The 19,334-nt window shown below is 41.9% G+C and overlaps 1 protein-coding gene across 3 annotated transcripts; it reads left to right on the top strand.

Annotated features, from left to right (window-relative positions):
• The first annotated feature begins 1,367 nt into the window (after window positions 1–1,367).
• Cep55 (centrosomal protein 55) lies at window positions 1,368–16,502 on the top strand. 3 transcript variants are annotated; one of them, XM_032891848.1, is made up of 9 exons: window positions 1,368–1,540; window positions 3,824–4,018; window positions 5,653–5,928; window positions 6,526–6,594; window positions 10,926–11,076; window positions 11,503–11,813; window positions 13,000–13,071; window positions 13,680–13,805; window positions 15,387–16,502. In XM_032891848.1, the coding sequence occupies exons 2-9, from the start codon at window positions 3,836–3,838 to the stop codon at window positions 15,582–15,584; spliced, it is 1,386 nt and encodes a 461-aa protein (XP_032747739.1). In that variant the 5' UTR covers window positions 1,368–1,540; window positions 3,824–3,835; the 3' UTR covers window positions 15,585–16,502. The 3 variants fall into 3 exon arrangements, with proteins under 3 accessions (XP_032747739.1, XP_032747737.1, XP_032747738.1); XM_032891846.1 differs by having other exon boundaries at window positions 15,384–16,502; XM_032891847.1 differs by having other exon boundaries at window positions 1,378–1,448; window positions 15,384–16,502.
• Window positions 16,503–19,334: the final 2,832 nt, after the last annotated feature.

The raw sequence follows: 19,334 nt of genomic DNA, 5'->3' as shown, positions 1-19,334 counted from the left end.
AGGCCGGAGGAAGCAGAACCCCTTGTGACTGGAGAATTCGAGTTTCTTGGATTGCCATCTTCCTGCTTTAAAAAAAAGACAAACTGAAATTCCTTACATGGTTTCTCATCCACTAGATTCGGTAACAAATGGGTGTGCCGTCTTTTGTTTAACAGTGCCTAACAACATTGCTAAACCGTAAGAGTATGAGATGGTTATCTGCATCCTCGTCTAGATCGGGAAACTGAGGCTCCAGGAAGTTCAAATGTTTTTCTCAAGGTCACTCATCTAATAAAAGAGGCATTCGGGAGTTTAACCCTTAAACTATATACATAACCTTCCTAGGATGCTTTGCTACTGAGGGTTTTTTTTTTGTTTGTTTGTTTGTTTTGGTTTGGTTTGGTTTTTGTCGTTGTAAACGTTTGGCATGCGTAGGCTAGGCTAGGTCTAAGAAAGACGCGCCGTAAGCGAACAATAAAGTTCTCAAGACGCTAATCAAGACCCTGACATGGCCGATAAAGACACATCTGCCTGTAGGGCAGCAATCTAGAGCCGCCGCCGGGGCTCACAATCTCAGTTTTCAAACTGGGAGTTTCAGCTCGGCTCTGCTGCGTTCCTCATTGCTCCGCCCCTGAGTTTGACAGGGTAAATGAGTGGTCCACCCGGAAGACTAGAAGGCTGTGCTTCCTTGTGGAATTCAGTACTCAAGGAGTAGAGGGGTTCCATCTCACAGAGAGAAATTGGTTCCCAAAGAACACAGACCAGTCAATCCCAGGCGATTGTCACAGAGCTAGTCCTATGGAGAACAGTAGGGTCCGAACCCACAGAGAAAAGCAAGCAGGACGGGATTGAACAGGGTGTCCGAATCTGTCCTTGGCTCCGCCCCTACCACACCCACACGCCGGCACACCCCCATCCACACCATCACACCCGCCTCATTTCACACCACGATTCCACACACACCCTCTATGTCCACATGGTCCTTCTCAGACCCGGCCAGGCCGGGTTCTCGCCCTTTTTCGGCTTTACGTCTTGCTCGCCCTTACATTTCCCGCTCTGCCCCTACTCCGCCTACCGGCTAGTTTCAAGCCCCTCCCTCTCACTCCTTAGGGGGTCTTCGCCCCGCCTGCCGTCCGGTTCCAGACCTTGCTCCGCCCCTCCTCTGGTTCTAGACTCCGCCTCTGCCCCGCCCTCAGGCTCCTAGGCCCTCCCTCTCTCCTCCATCCTTAGATTCCAGGTCCCGTCTCGCTTTCTCTCAGATTGCAGGCCCCGCCCTCTCCTGTCTTCGCTCAGATTGCAGGCCCCGCCCTCTCCTGCCTTCTCTCAGATTGCAGAACCCGCCCTTCGCCAAGCCGGCAGTGACGTGTCCCGCCTGCAGCCGCGGGATTCAAACTCCCGGAAGCGGTGTCCTGGCTGGAGCTTGTAGAGGGTCTGACGCAGCGACGCGACCGCTGTGTTTGTCTCAGGTAGTGAGTGGTCCGGACCTTGGCCGGGGAGGGAGGGGAGAGCAGCTGGAGCCCGTAGCCCCAGGGCTGCACTGGACCTCACGGGAGGAGCTTTGGTGAGCAGATAACGCCGCACGACTCCGTCTCCGCTAGTTTCCTGAGAGACACCACGCTGGGTGCCTGTGAGGTCCTCCGGTCGTCTTTTCTATTCCTTTTAACTTTGCGGTATTCTTTCTTAACAGAGAAGCCAGCGACCTGACCAGGTCTCTCAGGTCTCTCGTGCGTTCGACCTTTCTATTAGCAAGCGCTTCTCTTTGCAGCTTTTATTTTCATGCCTCTTTCCTCACCCCTCATAGATTTGTGCGATTCACTGAATGGAAATGCTTCTTTAATCTCATTCTGACCAGAATGACTTTGGTCCCTTCGATCCAGTCAGAGATTTCCAAGCAACTGCCTTTATGCTCCTGTATGACCAAAAAGAAAAAAAAAAAATCAAAATACAGCTCTTTTGAACAGTTGTTGACTGAAAAGAAATGTTGGGAGCAGATAAGGACTGTCTTTAGCTTGTGTATGTGTGGTAAGTTCTGTGTTCCTTATTAAACTTAAGAGAACGCTTCCTGAAGAAGATGCCACTAGGAGATGCCACTCGGACTGGGTAGGTAGGTTCTTGAGTAGAAGAACTTTGTGATCGAAGGGAATAGAAAATCCTGGGAAAGGAAGGTGGTAGGACCAGGTAGAAAGAGTGTGTGCTGGGTCAGTCTAGACCAGAGTCAGGAACGCTAGTGTTTAGGAGTCCTCTCCAAAAGTTAGGATGCAAATGTCCTGGGGGTTCTTTCAGACTGTGTCAAGTCCTCCTTGTGACATCAGCAGAAGCACAGGGAGAAACTCATGTGATAGCCGGTTCCTAAGACATAAGAACTGCATTTGCCTCAGCAGATTGTACCAGCTAATTTATTCAGTATTTGTCAAGAAAATGGGCAAAAATACACGTTGAATGCATTAATATAGACTTTGTTCAAGCTTGTTTATACAGTTCTATTGTTTTTAGGCTGATTTTTTTCAGGACAACCTCACAGTCACCACCCTAAGTAGATCTCCTTGTTTTTATTGATAGCTTTTATGACTATGAGTATTCCTTTGTTTTAATTACAGTTTGAGAATACGTGAATCTCCTTTTCTTTTGCTGCATTGCTGTTCCTGCAGCACTGTACCGAAGGTTTCCTAGCCTCAGGGACTATGTTGTCTCGTCTTCTTCCTGTTGCTTTAACTAGTTTATATCCAGTCCCCATTATGTTACCTGGTACAAAAGGCTTTGTAGTAATATTCAATTATTGTTTAATTATTAATTATCATTTAATAACGAATTATTATTCATTTAAACAGTTTTGTGCAGCCCTAGGCTGCCCTCAATCTCTATGCAAGTGAGGCTGACCTTGAACTCCTAGCTCTCCTGCCTCTACTTCCTGAGTGCTAGAATTATTAGCATGCACCACCACAGCTCTGTAGTAATTGTTAAATGAAGTAAAGGTCTCATCTCTGTTTACATTCCATAATCACACTGCCGTCGTTTTTATATCAGGATGTATAAGGTAGAAAGATGTTTAGTTTTTTAATCTCCCTAATGGGCAGCTATTTTATACATTATTTATATATACAGTATATTTTACTACACATCTGCCTGCCTAGAGTTTGTATTCTACATTTGCTTCTAAACTCTCATCCAGTACTGTCAGCAGTTATGAAACTTGTCCTTATTTCATTTGTCCCTTCCTTTCTTCTACCCTTCAAATCTCTGAGTATTATACCTCTCTTTCTATAAATATCTCCAGTTGGATTTTCTCACTTCTTCCTACCGTACTCTCCAAAGTTATTAAGATGGAGTTCTAAAACAGGGCACATGTTGAAAAATGACCTTTTCAGGACTATAAACTTAAATTTTTATTCTTGAGTATGATATTACCTTGAAAGTGTAAGGCCTGAGGACCCTTCCACTGATTGTAAACAAAAACTTCCTGTTAATTTACAGATGACTATAAACCTGGGAGGCTGAAGTGGGAGGATTGTGAGTTCAGTGCCATCCTGGTTTCATAGCGAGTTCCAGACTAGCCTGGGCTCTACTGAGAGATCTGTTCTCAAACAATAGCAACTATAAATAAACAAATCGTCATTTCTAGAAGGTGGATATTTCCCTGGTATCCACCACCTGAGAGTTTTAGATTCATTATAACACCCTAGAAATGTTCCTCAGTTTTCTTTCTGGATCCCTCTGATTTGGATAAATCACTTCTATTTAAAACGAAGTTCATTATAAGGCCTCTTCTAAACCTGAGATATAAAAGTTTAAACTCAGACTTCAAATGCACTTGAATTTTTAAAACTTATTTTTGTCTTTTTCACAGATCGTCTCAAAGATGTCTTCCAGAAGTCCCAAAGATTTAATTAAAAGCAAATGGGGATCGAGGCCTAGCAGCTCCAAGTCAGACACTGCGCTAGAGAAATTTAAGGGAGAAATTGCAGCCTTCAAAACATCCCTGGATGAAATCACCAATGGGAAAGGAAAAGTGGCCAATAAAGACAGAAGCAAACTTCTGGAGGTAAATGGCCCTTGACTCCTTTAAGGCGTACACATTGTAGAAAGCAGTGTATTTGGCTTTTTGATACTTTATTCTTATTCTTCCCATTGTCCTGGCTTAACCTGTTCTTTTTAGTTCTAGAAAGTTGATCTTGAATTTGGTGGTTCTCAGCTACCATGTAGGTGCAGGGAATTAAGTACGGTTCCTTTGCAGAAGCAGCAAATGCTCTCAACTGCTGAACCGACCCCACTTCAGGATCCTCACAGTTTTGCTGTTGTTTTGTTTTGCTCTTTCAGGTAGGGTCTCAAGTAGTACAGGTTGGTCTGGAACTTGAGCTATATAGCTGAGGATGACCCTAAATTTCTGATTCCCCCGCATCTACTTTTAAGTGCCATGATTATGTGCTATAACATTTATTATGTTTTTTTTTTCAAATATTGAAAACAAACCAATAAACTAATTTGGCATTCACCACGTAACTTCTTGATAATCTAGCTTTTAAAAATTATTTATTTATTTACTTATTTTTTTATTTCATGTGCATTGGTGTTTTGCCTGCATATATGCCCATGTGAGGGTGTTGGAGCTCCCTGGAACTACAATTACAGTTATGAGCTGCCGTGTGTGTGTGTGTGTGTGTGTGTGTGTGTGTGTGTGTGTGTTCGAGCGTGCACGTGTGCGTGTGTGCGCGCATGCACACTCTGAGAATTGTATCTGTCCTCTAGAAGAGCAGCCCGTGCTCTTAACCACTGAGCCATCTCTCCAGCCCTTTTATCTTAATTATATTCGTATTATTGATAAAATATGTTATATAATATCAGTCTTTTGTGTTGTTACAACACAGTGCTATAATTTGAGGGAATATAATTAGGGAGGGAAGGAGAAAGAAATATTTAGCTGCCAAGTCCAAAAGCACAGTGCATCAGGTAAGGGTCTTCAAGTTGTGTTATCACATAAAAGAAGGCCAGGCAAGCATATGAGGTATATGGGGGACGAGGGCTAAATTCCTTTCCACTGATAAGTGACCCATGACAACACATGAATCTACTCATGAACGCTGTGCCCCCATGACCCCATCACCTCTAACATTGTTGCATTGAGGGTTAAGCAAATTTGAGGGATCATAGTCAAACCTAGCATGCTGTGTTTAAGATTGTAAAACATACTGGCTTACTGTATATATTATATTTTTATTGTCTCTATAACTTGGAAGCGTTCTGTTTTCACTATTTTGGGGATGCCAGAAGGATACTATGCCATTCACTACCCCCTCCCTCTTTTCCTTTTCCTACTGACAGTTGTTTTAATCATGTTTTTCTTGGCTCTTTCCTGTTTTCCCACAGCCATGTGACATTGGATTAGCCTCCTTCTGCTACCCTTGATAGAGATGGTCTTTCCTCTCTCCCTCTCTCTCTCTACCTATTCAGTGTGTATCCATGTTAACTAGAGCACAGATGACATTAATGAAAGGACCGGTGTGCCTGTGAGCTGTCTGAGCAGAGAACCGAGCTTGAGCTTCATCTTGTATTTTCGGTCCTGATCTCATAAAATCAAAGTTGATATGTAGTAAATACTTCTTAAAGGCTTGTTGCAATATTGTTTAGCTGGATGTTTGACCTGGCTTAGTTCTAAGATTCTTCTTAGTTCCTATCTAGAAAATTCAAGTTCTTGAAGCCGAGAGAGAAAAGAATGTTTATTACCTCATGGAGAAGGACAAAGAAATACAGAGACTCAAAGACCACCTAAGGTCAAGATATAGCTCTTCGTCACTGCTCGAGCAGCTGGAGGAGAAAACCAAGGAGTGTGAGAAGAAGCAGCAGTTGCTGGAGTCCTTATCCAGAGAGACAGATATCCTGAAAAAGCAGTTGTCTGCCACGACGAAAAGACTTTCTGAACTTGAAAGCAAAGCCAGTACACTCCACCTATCGCAGGTGCTGAACTTCCTTTAAGCTGAGATCTTTTCCTGTCTGGTACAAAGTATAATTCCTATGAAGAATGAGTTTTTTAAAGTTTGTGAAGTGATGCAACACCTTAGTGCACCTGCAGATCTCTTCACCTTCTTTTTGTTTTTTTTTTAAGTTGAGTCCCTCTTCCATAAATAAAAATAGTTAATTCGGTTCCCTGCACTCCCCACACAGATGAATAGTCAGAAGACAGTCTATGCCATAGCTTCAGTAGTCAAGAAGATTTTGCTGAGATTTTATTTCAGTAGTTTTGCATTAAATAAACATTAAATTGAAGTTTTTGGTTAGTTTTCATATTTGAGATAAATGGTTATCCCAGTGTATTTTTTTCTAACTGCACATACATTTTTCTTTCCCTCCTATTTGAGAGGAGCAATGTCTCAGAAAGAACAAGGATCTGTGTAGTAGTCCACTGGTAATTCTCCCCTGGCTTGGTGGTTCACCACTAGTAGAGGTGTGTTTGGGATGTCTTGAGACATATTTTGTATTTTTATGGAACTAAATATAATGAAGTTTGTATTGTAAGGAAGTTGATGATGTCGATTACTGTTGGCTTACTTACAGAGCGTGCCTGCAAACTGCTTCAACTCATCAATGAATAGTATTCATGAAAAGGAAATGCAGCTGAAAGATGTAAGTTGTTGGGTGGTTTGGTTAAACAATGGGTAAAGTGGACTAATCCATAGGTTCTTTAAATTTCATAGAAATTGAAATCATTTGTGTTATGATTTAAACAAAAAGCATCTAATGAAGAGGCAGGAGAACTGAGTGTTTGAGACCATGGTGTATGGAGCTAAACTTTCAACTACCTTGGCAGTATTCTTTTTCACCTGACGCTTTTCTTTTTGTCTATCAATTTGATAATGTATTTATTAAATAAAAAAAAGAAATAAAAAGGAAAGGAAGGGACATGTGTGCTCCTAGGTGTGGTGGAAGAGAAAGTTTATTGTAGATAAAAGGGAGAGCACAGCCAGAGGCAGGGACATCTGGGAGAGTCCATAGTGGACATGACCCTGAGCCACATGAGGAGAGTGGATAGAGGAGAAAGGGGAACCAGGTGTAGCATCCAGGAGGCCAAAGGTGATAGATGGATGGATGGATGGATGGATGGATGGATGGATGGATGGATGGATGGATGGAGCAATGGATGAGTGAATGGATGGAGGGATGGATGGATAGATAGATAAAGAAAAGGGAGAGAGAGAGAGAGAGAAAGAAAGAAGAAGAAAGAGGTGGGTAACTAAAAATGTCTGGATTATATTGGGAAGAGTCTCTGGGGGAAGGGCATTAGGGGGTGGGGTTTGCCAGTCTTACTCTGTAACCTGTATGGACTGAGGGATGCTGGGAGAACCTGGAAGACAGGTCCGCTTTGATATGTTAGGTAGGCACCTCAGCTGTTGTTCATCTGGGGTTTGAAACCTAACAATCACTATCTTCCCATCTTTATCCGAGAATATTTGGAAAGGAAACGTGGTCTCTATACTCAGTAGTTCTCTAGAAACAGACTTGAGGTCACTTTAGATGTACCAGAAAGCTTTATTATTTCTAACTTATAAGTAGATAACTAAGTTTTGATGGAAATTGAATATAATTATTAGATCACCAGGTAGCTATTCTTATTACAGAAACATGGTGTGTTTACCCTGATACCTGATAAGTGGCTCTTAAGATTCCTATCTATTTGATTTTCAAAAGAAGAATTTAAATATCTTGAGTATCTATACATGATGGTTTGGTACCTTTATAAAGTATTTACCTGAAGGTAATTGAAATAAGCATAGTTTTTAAAAATTTACAAAATAGAGCCTTTCAGTAGCATCTTTTACAGGGAATTTGCCTATCTGTGTACACCTACCAATTAGATGCCTGTATTTAGTTAATTTACCCTACACCCTTTCCATTTCCTTATAGTTTACTTCTGTCTTGCTGGATTTCCAACCATTCCTTAAAAGGAAAAACCTTTTCTCTTCTTGTTTCTCCTGGCCGGGCCCCTTCATTTACATGAGAAAGACACTAGTGCGGTAAATCTAAACCAATTCACCTTCGAGCTAAATCTAAACTGAGCCTAGAGGTGAATCCACAGGATTTTCTTGAAATGTAGATTTTGGATTTAATAGGTCTGGCCTGGGACTTGGAGTCTGCATTTCCTGAATTCTGTTGCTGCTGGTCCAAGGGCACGCTAGTTACTTCTAACTTCTGAAGCACTTCAGGCTGGTCTGAAGCTCTTCTGGTTTCTTGAAGATGTCCTCAGATCTTTGAGAAAGAGGAGAATTATCCTTGGGAGACCTGGAGAGCAGGAAGGGGACGTTCACTCCTCAGTGTACACTGGCAGGTTTACCTTGTAAGAGCTTGGAAACTGGTTCCGTCTCAGTTCCCAGGCTGATGCTCAGGAGGCTTGTACATAAGAATTAGTTTTTGTTCGGGTAAAATAAGCTCTAGGCTTGCATGAATATGTTTTTTTTAAAGTATTCAGTCACCATTTAGGTCTGTCAGGCATTTTGAAATAATTGCCTGGTAATAATTGTTAGATTTCTTAGGGATCTTTAAGAGGCAGAAAGAGAAGTGCATTGGTGGACAGGGTTGTGTGTGTGTGTTTGTGGGTGTGCGATAATCTTACCCATGTAGATGGGTGCATCTTCTTCTACTCCTGTCACTCGAGGCCACAGGGCCAGTGAAAGGTTCCTATAGCTTTTGGCTTCCAGTTCTCAGCCAGTTGTAGCCAGTGGGAAGATCTTGGAATCTTTTACTGATATGGGGATCACCAAGATAACAGGGGTCCTGTGACCCAAGACCTAATTGGGCGTCTCCGAGTTAAGGACTGCATTTTGCTGTGCTGCATGGTGTTTTAGAGGGGGCGGACACACCCACATGGATGGTTGTGCCATATATCTCACCCAATGAAGGCAGATGAGAGTCCCATGGAAAAGGGTGACCCAGACTTTTTTAGGGGGAGGATGTGACTATCTTGCATATGTTAGGTTCCTTCCCATAGTGCTTCCCTTCTGAGGTTGTCTTGTTTGGCTGCAAAGGAAGCTGGGAAGTGTAGTCTTTTGAAGGAAACTGATAATGCCATAAATGTTTTCAAATGTCAGTACTGCTATCATTTTTGTGCAAGCTATACCGACCAGATAACCAGCTGAAGGCAGTAAGACCGAGAAATGGACTTACTGCTACAAATTAGATTTTCAAACAACTTAGAGGAGATAGGTAAATTTTTTTTTAAATTTGGAAGATATAAATAGAAAAGTTCTAAGATTGAGAATGATACATGTATCTCTTTTATATTCTTTACCTAAATTTAACCCTTCATGGCATTTTTAAACCTGTTTTTGTATTTTTCTCTTAATACCTTTCACCTACGCAAATATATAAAATATTTTTTCCTAAGCCTTTCTTTTTTTTTTTTTTTAAAGATTTATTTATTTATTTATTTAAAGTACACTGTAGCTGTCTTCAGACACATCAGAAGAGGGCATCAGATCCCATTCCAGATGGTTGTGAGCTACCATGTGGTTGCTGGGCATTGAACTCAGGACCTCTGGAAGAGCAATCAGTGCTCTTAACCGCTAAGCCATCTCTCCAGCCCTTCCTAAACCTTTCAAAAGGGAACTGCATATATATCTCTAATTATTTAACCCTACCTACATATGTATTTCCTATACCTTAAGCAGGAACTGAGTAAATTTAATTTAACATGTACACAATACTTTTAGTTAACCTACCAACCCCAATCCAGTTTTATCAATAAACTTTTCTGTATAACAGCCCTGGCTGTCTTGGAAATTGCTCTGGCTGGCCTCAAACTCATAAAGATCCTCCTGCCTCTGCTTCCCAAGTGCTGGGATTAAAGGTTTGCATCACTAGGTCCAGTGACTGGGTGGTTTTTAGAACTAAATTTGAATATTAGCTAGAGATCCCTCATGAGGACTCAATGCAGAGGAGCTTGGCCAGTGTGATGGAATATTACGCTAAGACATACATCATCATGTATGTGTCTTTTGGGACCCTTCACCCAAAACATTTAACATGCACATGATATCCGGTTTGGATGTGTATGACCATTTTGCACAAATAGTTGTTAAAACTTATTTCCTGGCCTCTCCGGATCATAGAACAAGGGGACAATCCCATCCTATCAGCCTGAACAAGTAGGTTGGACAGAATTTGTAAACTCATTGCATATTCACAGTGTCTTCCAATTTCCAGACCTTCTTCCCCTCCCTATTAACAGCAGGTTAGTGGTCCTTTCTAGCCATCTTGTTGATTTATTTGTTTTTATTTTTGAAACAGTATCTCATTACATAGCCCTGGCTGGTTTCAAACTCACAGAGATCCTTCTGCCTCTGTCTCCCAAGTTCTAAGATTACAGGTAGGTATCACCACACCTAGCTATGTAGTTATTTAGAGACAAAGTCCCACCACATAGTCCACATGGGTCTTTAGCTCATGGTCTTCTCTTAGCTGATGTAGAGCTGGGGTTACAGGTTCCAACCTGACCCTTCTGTAGCTTTTCACTTGAACGTACCATTTTCAGCAGCAAAGCTGCCCACGCTCCCTAGCAAAATTGAGGGAAAGGTGGCAAGGAGGAATGGCATGTGTCTTCTAGGAATGGCTGGTCTGCCTGACAGACTCCTTTTATTTTGATTTGGTTAAGTTTCTAAGAGTCCACTAGTAAAGAATGGTGAGTGTTAGTACCAAAGCTCTTTCTAGAAGTGAGATTTGAACAGCTTATTTCTGTGCCTGCCCCAGGGGCATTCTAGCTAACAGGCAAAATTAATTCCCTAGAAACTGACTGTCATGTATTCTAAAGGGATGTGGCATGCAGTGACTGCCTGTGAGTGATTTATTTGTAAGCTCTAAGATTTTATGTGTTAGAAAAGGCAATGTTACGGAAACCCCCTCCCCCTTACGTATTCTCAGTTCTAGGCTTCTTACTATGCTGTTAACTTCTCATTCACTATAAGGCTCTGGAGAAAAATCAGCAGTGGCTTGTGTACGACCAGCAGCGAGAGGCCTACGTTAAAGGGCTTTTAGCAAAGATCTTTGAGCTCGAAAAGAGAACAGAGACTGCCGCTGCTTCCCTCCCACAGCAGATGAAAAAGACTGAATTAGAAGGTACTGAGCTATAAAAGTGTTCTTTGGGGATAAGCTTGACATTTCCAACAGGAGTGGTTCATCAAATTTAGAGGTTTTTTTTTTTTTTTTTTTATAGATATGTGTTAGAAAGAAAATAACATCATGTCTTTTAAGCTTGAAGTAAGAAATAGCATTTGGCAAGTCTGTTTCCTTTCCCCTTATTTTGAGATTAAAAGAGGACACAAGCCATAGGTGAGAGAGCCTCCATCACAGGAATTAGGGTGATTTTCACTACATGAATACCTTTTCCCATCCTCAAAGTCTCATTCCCTCCAGAGCTGACCTGGGTACCAGTACCCTTTTTGGGGGGTAGATGATGGATTGATATAAAGTCTTGCTACATAGTCCTGGCTAGCCTGGTACTTACCATGTAGCCTAAGCTATCTTCCAATTTGTTTGTTACAGGTTATCTTCAAGAGGAGAAGCAAAAATATGATCATCTCTTGGAAAATGCCAAAAAAGATCTTGAAGTTGAGCGACAAACCGTAACTCAGTTACGTTTAGAACTGGATGAATTTCGAAGGAAATATGAAGAAACTCAAAAAGAAGTTGAAGATTTAAACCAGCTGTTGAGTTCTCAGCGAAAGGCAGACATACAGCACCTGGAAGAGGACAAGCATAAGACAGAGAAAATCCAAAAGCTCAGGGAAGAGAGCAGTGTCTTCAAGGGAAAACTGGAAGAGGAGAGGAAGAAGTCTGAAGAGCTTTTATCTCAGGTGAACCAGCTTGGGATCGATCTCCTTTCTTCAGAATTCAACCAAGGGTCAGGAAGCCCAGAGCATAGAGGAACCTTGAAGGAGCAGAAGCAGTCCCTGCCTCCTTTAGGTATTCATGTTTTAGCACGGAGGCAGACTGTGAATTAGTACCTAAATAGGTGGATAGGCTCAGGAAGATAAACCAGGATGATGTGAAAAGAAACGAGCTCATGGAGGCCTCAGAGAAGTGATGGTATGGGACAGAGGACTGATGGTGGGAATGTGCAAAGTGATGCTGGGAATTTCCTGTCAGTGGAGGAGATCACACTCCTGAGACTTGATTGGAGAGTAGAGCATGTAGGAAGCCAAAGGCAGTGAGGGATCCAGTCATTCCTAGGCTGTACTCGAGTATGCTGATGTTATGCCCAAATGAATATCCATAGCACCCTCATGTTCTCTTTTAGATTTGAGACAGCATGGCTTGGGAGTGTTAGAACTGATTACTACTGTGACAAAAAGTCATTAATGTCAGTTCTGCTTGGCAGCATGGAGGAATAGAAAGAACAATAGAATCCACACCTAGATTCCAGACAGAGTACATGCATGGCTTGCAGCAAATTATCTACCTTTTCTGATTCACAGCATTCACTAGTCAAATGAATAATGACCTCTACTTGCCTCATAAGACCATTGGAGGGAGTAACTGAGGAGGAATATAAAAGCACTTTGAAAACTAAGTAGATGCCAGTGGCGGTTATTGCTACTATAAAAGAATTTTTAATATACTGCAGAAGTTGAGAGCTGAGGAAGAGTCATTAATCCTAACATTTTCTTCTGTCTTTACTCTGCTTACTTTGGTATAAGTACTGACATTTAGGAAAGGTTAAATAGAAATAACTAAGTTTCTCTGTCACTAGCGTAAGAGATGAGGCTCATCCTCTGTTATCCTACTCTGAAATGATGGCTGACACCAAAGCCTCCGAGTACAGGGCCATGGCCACACAGCTGTGCCCGTCACTCTGGCTGCTCAGGGAACTCTCGGCCGGAATGCTGCTGCTTGTCCTGCTTAGGTAGAAAGCCTCTGATGAGCTGGGATGAGCCGTGGCCCTCAGCAGCTGTTGTCCTGGTTAGAGGTGGGAAGAGTGATGTGGGTTCTCTGTCTGGGGAGGGCAGGTGACATAATGCAGGCTCTCCTTGCATCTTCCAGGTCCGAATTCTCTACGATTCTCTGTTAAAGCACCAAGAGGAGCAGACCAGGGTAGCTCTGCTGGAACAGCAGGTACTGACTGGATGCTCAGAAGTTCATCCGGCTGGTAACATTGAACTTCCCCTGGTGGTTACGCTGTTCCACAGAGAACTACTTGAAAATCGAAAACAACTCTGCACCATTCACGTATCTAACTGTCCTTAGGCCCAGCCACGACTTAGAGGTGTGGTGGCAGTTGTCCTGACAGGTTGCTCTCCAGTGGCTGTAGGAATACTTCTAGCCTAACAGGATCTTTTTCCAGGCTGGCCTGTAAGTTCAAGCAGAGCAGACACCATTTGTCCTCTGAATGAGTATAGAAACTCTTAATATATTTCAAACCAGGGAATAGCCACCTTTCTCCCTCTCTTCCATACCCACCATAAATTCCAAGAATGTGGAGGAATAACTCCAAGCAGCAACTTTTTAAGCTCTGCTCATCCATACCTTAGGCCTTGGCCTTGCTAGTTTATAAACCAGTGCTTGATCCATAAACGTCACTTACTAATAATCTCACTGTGCTCAGATGTGCTCTTGGTAAGAAGGCCCGGCAAGTATTCTTGTGCTGATGCAGACTAAACATTCAGTGACGAGAACCGGGCAGGATCTACCAACTCTGACTGTCTTGTCCTGGCATATTCCAGATGCAGGCATGTACTCTAGACTTTGAAAATGAAAAACTCGACCGCCAGAATATGCAGCATCAGCTGTATGTGATTCTTAAGGAGCTCCGGAAAGCAAAAAGTCAAATAACACAGTTGGAATCCTTGGTAAGTTGTGAAAGGCTACTATAAAACTTACCCTTCATTCTGCTTTTGCTCTCCCCATTTATGGGCTAGCTCAGTTCCCAAACCAGTAACATAGCTTAAAATGAACTTTACCTCAAATCAAGAGTTGCCTTCTCTGTGGCACCTAAGCTTACACACCGATTCAGAGCTCAGGAGAGGCATCACAATCCTCTTATTCATAGCTACTTGACTGGTGTCTGGGATCGTCCCCTACCCAGGTTGGGTGCTGCCGTTCTCCAGGGCTCCACAGTAGTTAGCACAGAGGGGAGAACAGAGGGCAGTATGGCATTCTGTTTTTGTGTCTCTAATGAATCTGTGTGCATCTGTGTACCCAGATGTCCTGTTAGTGCACATTCGTATATTGTCTTAGAACTATAGAATATTTGGAAATGGGGAAATATAAATATAACTCCTAGTTTCTAAGGGAGAGGAAAGAAATTAATTGCTAAGTAACCTAAACTATTATATTAATAAAATAAATATCTTCATGATGTACTGTAAAATATAAACTTTTAAGGTTTTCTGACTATTCTAAATTCTTTTTTAAGAAAGCGAAGTCTCAAAGCTCTATAGCGCCCTGCTCATCTGTGTGTGTAACCTGTCTGAGCTACTGAAAGTCTTCGCTGCTCTCAGTTTCACACAGGGTTTGGTCGCTGCTCTTTTGTATTATGTTTTCACTGCCCAGGGTGGGTCTGGTCCCTCCACCTTCCCACTTCAACCTCCCAGGTACTAGCGTCTTTATACTTCTTTAGTACTTAAGTTACTGATGTTTTACAAAACTGGCAGATGGATTCACGTTCTTGAAAATATCATGATAAATCCCATTGTTTTGTACAGTGAATTGAAGGAAAGGGAGAGAAATGGTGTCTTCCCTTTACAGTTGACTCTGCCTCTTAGCCAAGCCTATGTATATGAGCACTAACTCATTACTTCCCTGAGTCATTACATTATCCAAGTTGTTTATGACTACCTTATATGTTACCGCTAAAATATTGATGAACAGCTGAGCGGTGGTGGCATATGCTTTTACTCCCAGCACTTGGGATGCAGAGATAGACAGAGATAGACAGAGTTCTGAGTTCGAGGCCAGCCTGGTCTACAAAGTGTGTTCAGGATAGCCAGGGCTCCACAGAGAAACTCTTGTCTTTATTTTTTTTTTTAAAGATGTATTTATATTATACATACACACACACACACACACACACACACACACACAGAGAAAGAGAGAGAGAGAGACATACATATGTACACTGTCACTCTTTTCAGACACACCAGAAGAAGGCATCGGATCCCATTACAGATGGTTGTGAGCCACCATGTGGTTGCTGGGAATAGAACTCAGAATCACTGGAAGAGCAATCAGTGCTCTTAACTGCTGAGCCATCTCTCCAGCCCAAAAGAAACTTTTGTCTTAAAAAACAAAACAAAAATGTTGATGAGCAGAAATCCAAAATAAACTATCTGTAGGGCTGAAGCTCGCAGAGGGTGTAGGAAGCAGTTCACACTGCCGATCCCTCAGTCTTATGTTCAAATGGTGTTCAGTTGACATTTGTTTTGCAGAAGCAGCTACATGGATTTACCTTCACAGAGCAGCCGTTCCCACTCCAGGGAGAGCCTGAAAACAGAGTGAAAGCTACCTCACCTAAAAGTCCCACTGCTGTTCTCAACGAAAGCCTAGTGGAATGTCCCAAGTGCAGCGTACAGTACCCAGCCACCGAACATCGAGACCTGCTTGTTCATGTGGAATACTGCATGAAGTAGCAGAACCGTTCTCACCTTTGTACTAAAAGTCCACACTGTATTCTATGTTCGTTTATAGGCACTTTAAATCACACAGTACATCTCTTAATCAATCACACAAGAAACTCCGTCTACCCTTGGCACTCTGGCATATAAGGGTGTCCTTGTATTTTTCTGGCCACTTTGCATTTTCCTTGGTAGCAACTCTCTGAGTTGGTGGTCTTCAGGCTGCAGTGACAGAATGTGGTGAGCAGTGGCTATCCAAACTTCTAGCACTTAACACTGTTCAGTAACTAGCACTTCACACGGTTCTAATACTCAATAAACGAGAGCTATTTGGGTTATTGGTTATGACTTAAAGCTACTGACCAGTCAGCAAACATTTTATGCTTTGGGGGTTTTAAGAGAATCAGAAGTTGATTAACCATGGATCTTACTGTGCTGATATTTTTATGTAAGTGCTTTGTATGCTGACACTTCATTTGATACCTCTTGCTATTGTAGAACGGTTACTAGAAAAGTTGGGAAGTTTTGTAATCTTTAGTGCTGTTAACTGTTCTAAGCACAAAGCAGGTTTTCTTTGAAGAGTCCTTTAAGTAGCTGTACTTTTTACTCATATTATCTGACCATAACTTTGACTTAAATTTCATTAGTATAGGTCAGTTTCCAAAAATGCCAAAATGAACAAAACTTGAGCAAAACTATCTTGCCTCCTCATTTGATATGCAGGGATTTTATTCTGTCTTTTTTGTTGTTTTGTTTTTAGCAAAGATGGTTGAGCAGTGTAATTATCAGATGTTTGTTTTCTAAATAGATATTTTTATATATGCTCTATGTGAACCAAAATGTGTTTTATTCTTTCAGATTTTCTAAGATCCTTACACCTGGGCTACTATTATCAATATGAAGGAGGAAATAATAAAATATTTAATAAGTTTTGCCGTGTCTAGTATGTGTGTGTATACATATATAGTTTCAAGATCTCTAGTCACAGAGAGGTGGTGGGGGTCTGGATTGACACACATTATAAGGTGATAGGAACTGAGGAGATCCGAGAACCATTCTGTGAGGGGGGTAAAGGAGGCTTTCTGGTACCTCTGCTGCAACTCTTGATCAATATTTTTCTGAGCTGTTTGTTACAAAGGCAAAGCAACAAGCCTGTGAGGAAGGTTCATGTGATTTTGGCTTTTGTATTTTGGGAGCATAAAAAAAATATACAGTTCTCTTATTGTAAATAAAAGTTTGCAGGGGTTGGGGATTTAGCTCAGTGGTAGAGCGCTTGCCCAGCATGTGCAAGGCCCTGGGTTCGGTCCCCAGCTTCGAGAAAAAATAAATAAATAAATAAAAGTTTGCCTTTGGAGTTAATAATCCCAGTCTCCTAATATCCTCAACCTCAATTGGACAAAAGATACAGAAATACTTTTCAGGTTGTAGTTCTTATTCTGACCCACAGTGCTATCTCAAAGACCACACTTTTAATTCTAAACATGTGTCCTAAGAAAATTGCTCCCTTCTAAATTGTAAGTAAGCCAGACATTGCCTCGACTTTATAGATACAGAAAATATCTTGCCCATTCGGAAGTAGAGACCAGGCCTTGGGTCTTTACCTGTTTAGGTCAAGGGGTTCCCCTGGACATATGGCCAGAAGGTAGGGTTAGCAGCTAGGTAGACCCAGCAGGTCCTGAGTCCAACTCCTGGAGTACATTTATGTAGTTCATTGGAGTTTTGGAGTTGGGCATTTTCCCTGCACACTTTATCCACGGGGCACCAATATAAAAATGTACCTTGGGAGGATGTCAAGAAAAGGAGCAGTTCTCTGAAGCATTCCCTGTATTCAGCATATTTCCTATATTTTTGCATATTTTCATTTGCTGATAATTAGAATAGGAAGAGTCTTTTTTTGGTTTTCCAGGATCATGTTACACAAGCAAGGATCTCCCAAGAGTTTAAGACCTGAACACCTTTGAAGGTAGAACACAGTTCTTTTTCTTTACTATCTACCATTTTTATGGTATGTGGCCACTTGTGCTTAGGCCACAGTTGGCTCTGAAGGACAATACCAGCACTTACTAGGTGTTGAATAGTTATTCCTAGTTGCAGCTCTGTGAAGTATTTACTGATCTCAGCACCATTCAGAGGTTAAGCAATTCACCCAGTGTCATCACTAGTGTATAGGAAAGTGTGGTGTCTCTACAGAAGGATCCATCATCCCTCTCTTTTTCATTATATTGTTATTTCCAACAAACACACTGGGGGGTGTCATTCCCTTTGTCCTTTATGGCATGCATGTGAGCACACATCTGTAATCCTAGTGATCAGGAGGCTGCTCTCGGAGACCCCTAAGTTCCAGACCAGCTTGGGCTACATAGCAAGATTGTTTCAAATATCAAATTACCAAAAGCTTACAGAAAAACCAATATTTTACACATAATACGATATACAAAATGAAGTTTGCTTTTTTAATTTGAGATTTTATTTTTATGTGTATGAACATTGCTGGCATGGATATTTGTGCACACGTGTACAATGTTCACAGAGGCCAGAAGAGGGCATCAGATCCTCTGAACTGGAATTTAGGGGCTTGCAAGGTGCCACGTGGTTGGGAAATTGAACCTGGGTCTCCTGGAAGAGCAGCCAGTGCTCTTAACCACAGAGCCTTTCTCTGTCAACCAAACTTAATTTAGAGGTTTGACACATGCATCCTTGTAAGCTTCAGACTGCAGCACCATCCCTGGAAGTGTCTTTTCTCTGGCTCCAGCCCAGAATCCCAGCCTCACGAGAGGCAGTCTCATGTCTGTTACCCTGCATTGGTTTTGTCAGGCCTTGAAAGTCACGTATGTGGAGCTACATATCTGGATCTTGCTTCTTTTTGACTCATAGGCGCTGTCGGTGTTTTTATTTTTTTTTTTAATTTTCGTTACTTCTTTAAAAATTATACGTTAGGCATACAAGTAATGCCATCATGGTATCCTCATATATATATGAACCATGCTACTTTTCTTTAATCATTTATTTTCTTCCCCAGATACTCCTGATGACCTCTGCTTTTACACACATATATTGTGTCACTCACTTTCTTCCCTGTCTTAAAATATTTTCCTCCTCTTTCATGATGATTTGCATGTGTGTCGTACCCGCTCACTCTCATGCACATTCACACGCTTGCATACAAATGCATGCATGTCTACCATGTGCACATAACTTTTTAATCGCTGAGTAACATTCCATTTTATAAATATAATTTAGTTTTCTGTACTTCTCTTGGCAGGAATTTGAGTTGTATGTTGCCGGAGTGTTGCGGGGTATTTGTTAGTGTTGGTGGTGTGAGAATCAAATCCAGAGCCTTATGCATGCTATGTATGTGCTTTACGGCTGACCCACACCCCAAGCCTCTTATGCAACTATTTTTTGCGGGGCTATCTTTTCATTTCCACTAGGGAAATACTTACAATGGGCTACTATAGGTGATATTTATCTTTACTGACAACTACCCAACAGTCTTTTTCAGTGACCGAAGGAATTCTTTATGAATGAGCTTCAGGAAAAACCATACACACAGTGCTATATGCACTCTGCAATAGTTACACTACTGATTTCTTTATGTCTCTATATAAGTGAAAGGCGAAGGTCCAGAGGCCATTTCCTGGGCCTCAGGCTATGTCCAGCAGTCTATTCTTCTGCGTTATCCCAGGCACGTTTTAGAATGGGAGGGGCTTTAGTACCTGCTTCTTGGCAGTCTGGTAGATAATGATACAGGGCGGCAGCAGCAGT

Source organism: Rattus rattus, chromosome 2 (assembly GCF_011064425.1).
Source record: "Rattus rattus isolate New Zealand chromosome 2, Rrattus_CSIRO_v1, whole genome shotgun sequence".
In the NCBI taxonomy this organism is placed as follows: domain Eukaryota; kingdom Metazoa; phylum Chordata; class Mammalia; order Rodentia; family Muridae; genus Rattus; species Rattus rattus.
The sequence above is the reverse complement of the archived record's forward strand: the minus strand, read 5'-3'. Positions and strand labels throughout refer to the sequence as shown.

Bases quoted from the DNA above. Each gene is read 5' to 3' on its own strand.
- Cep55 (XM_032891846.1), top strand. From the start codon at position 3,836: ATGTCTTCCAGAAGTCCCAAAGATTTAATTAAAAGCAAATGGGGATCG. The intron at 11,814-12,999 runs GTGAACCAGCTT...TGCATCTTCCAG, and splicing joins CTGAAGAGCTTTTATCTCAG to GTCCGAATTCTCTACGATTC. The intron at 13,806-15,383 runs GTAAGTTGTGAA...TTTGTTTTGCAG, and splicing joins TAACACAGTTGGAATCCTTG to AAGCAGCTACATGGATTTAC.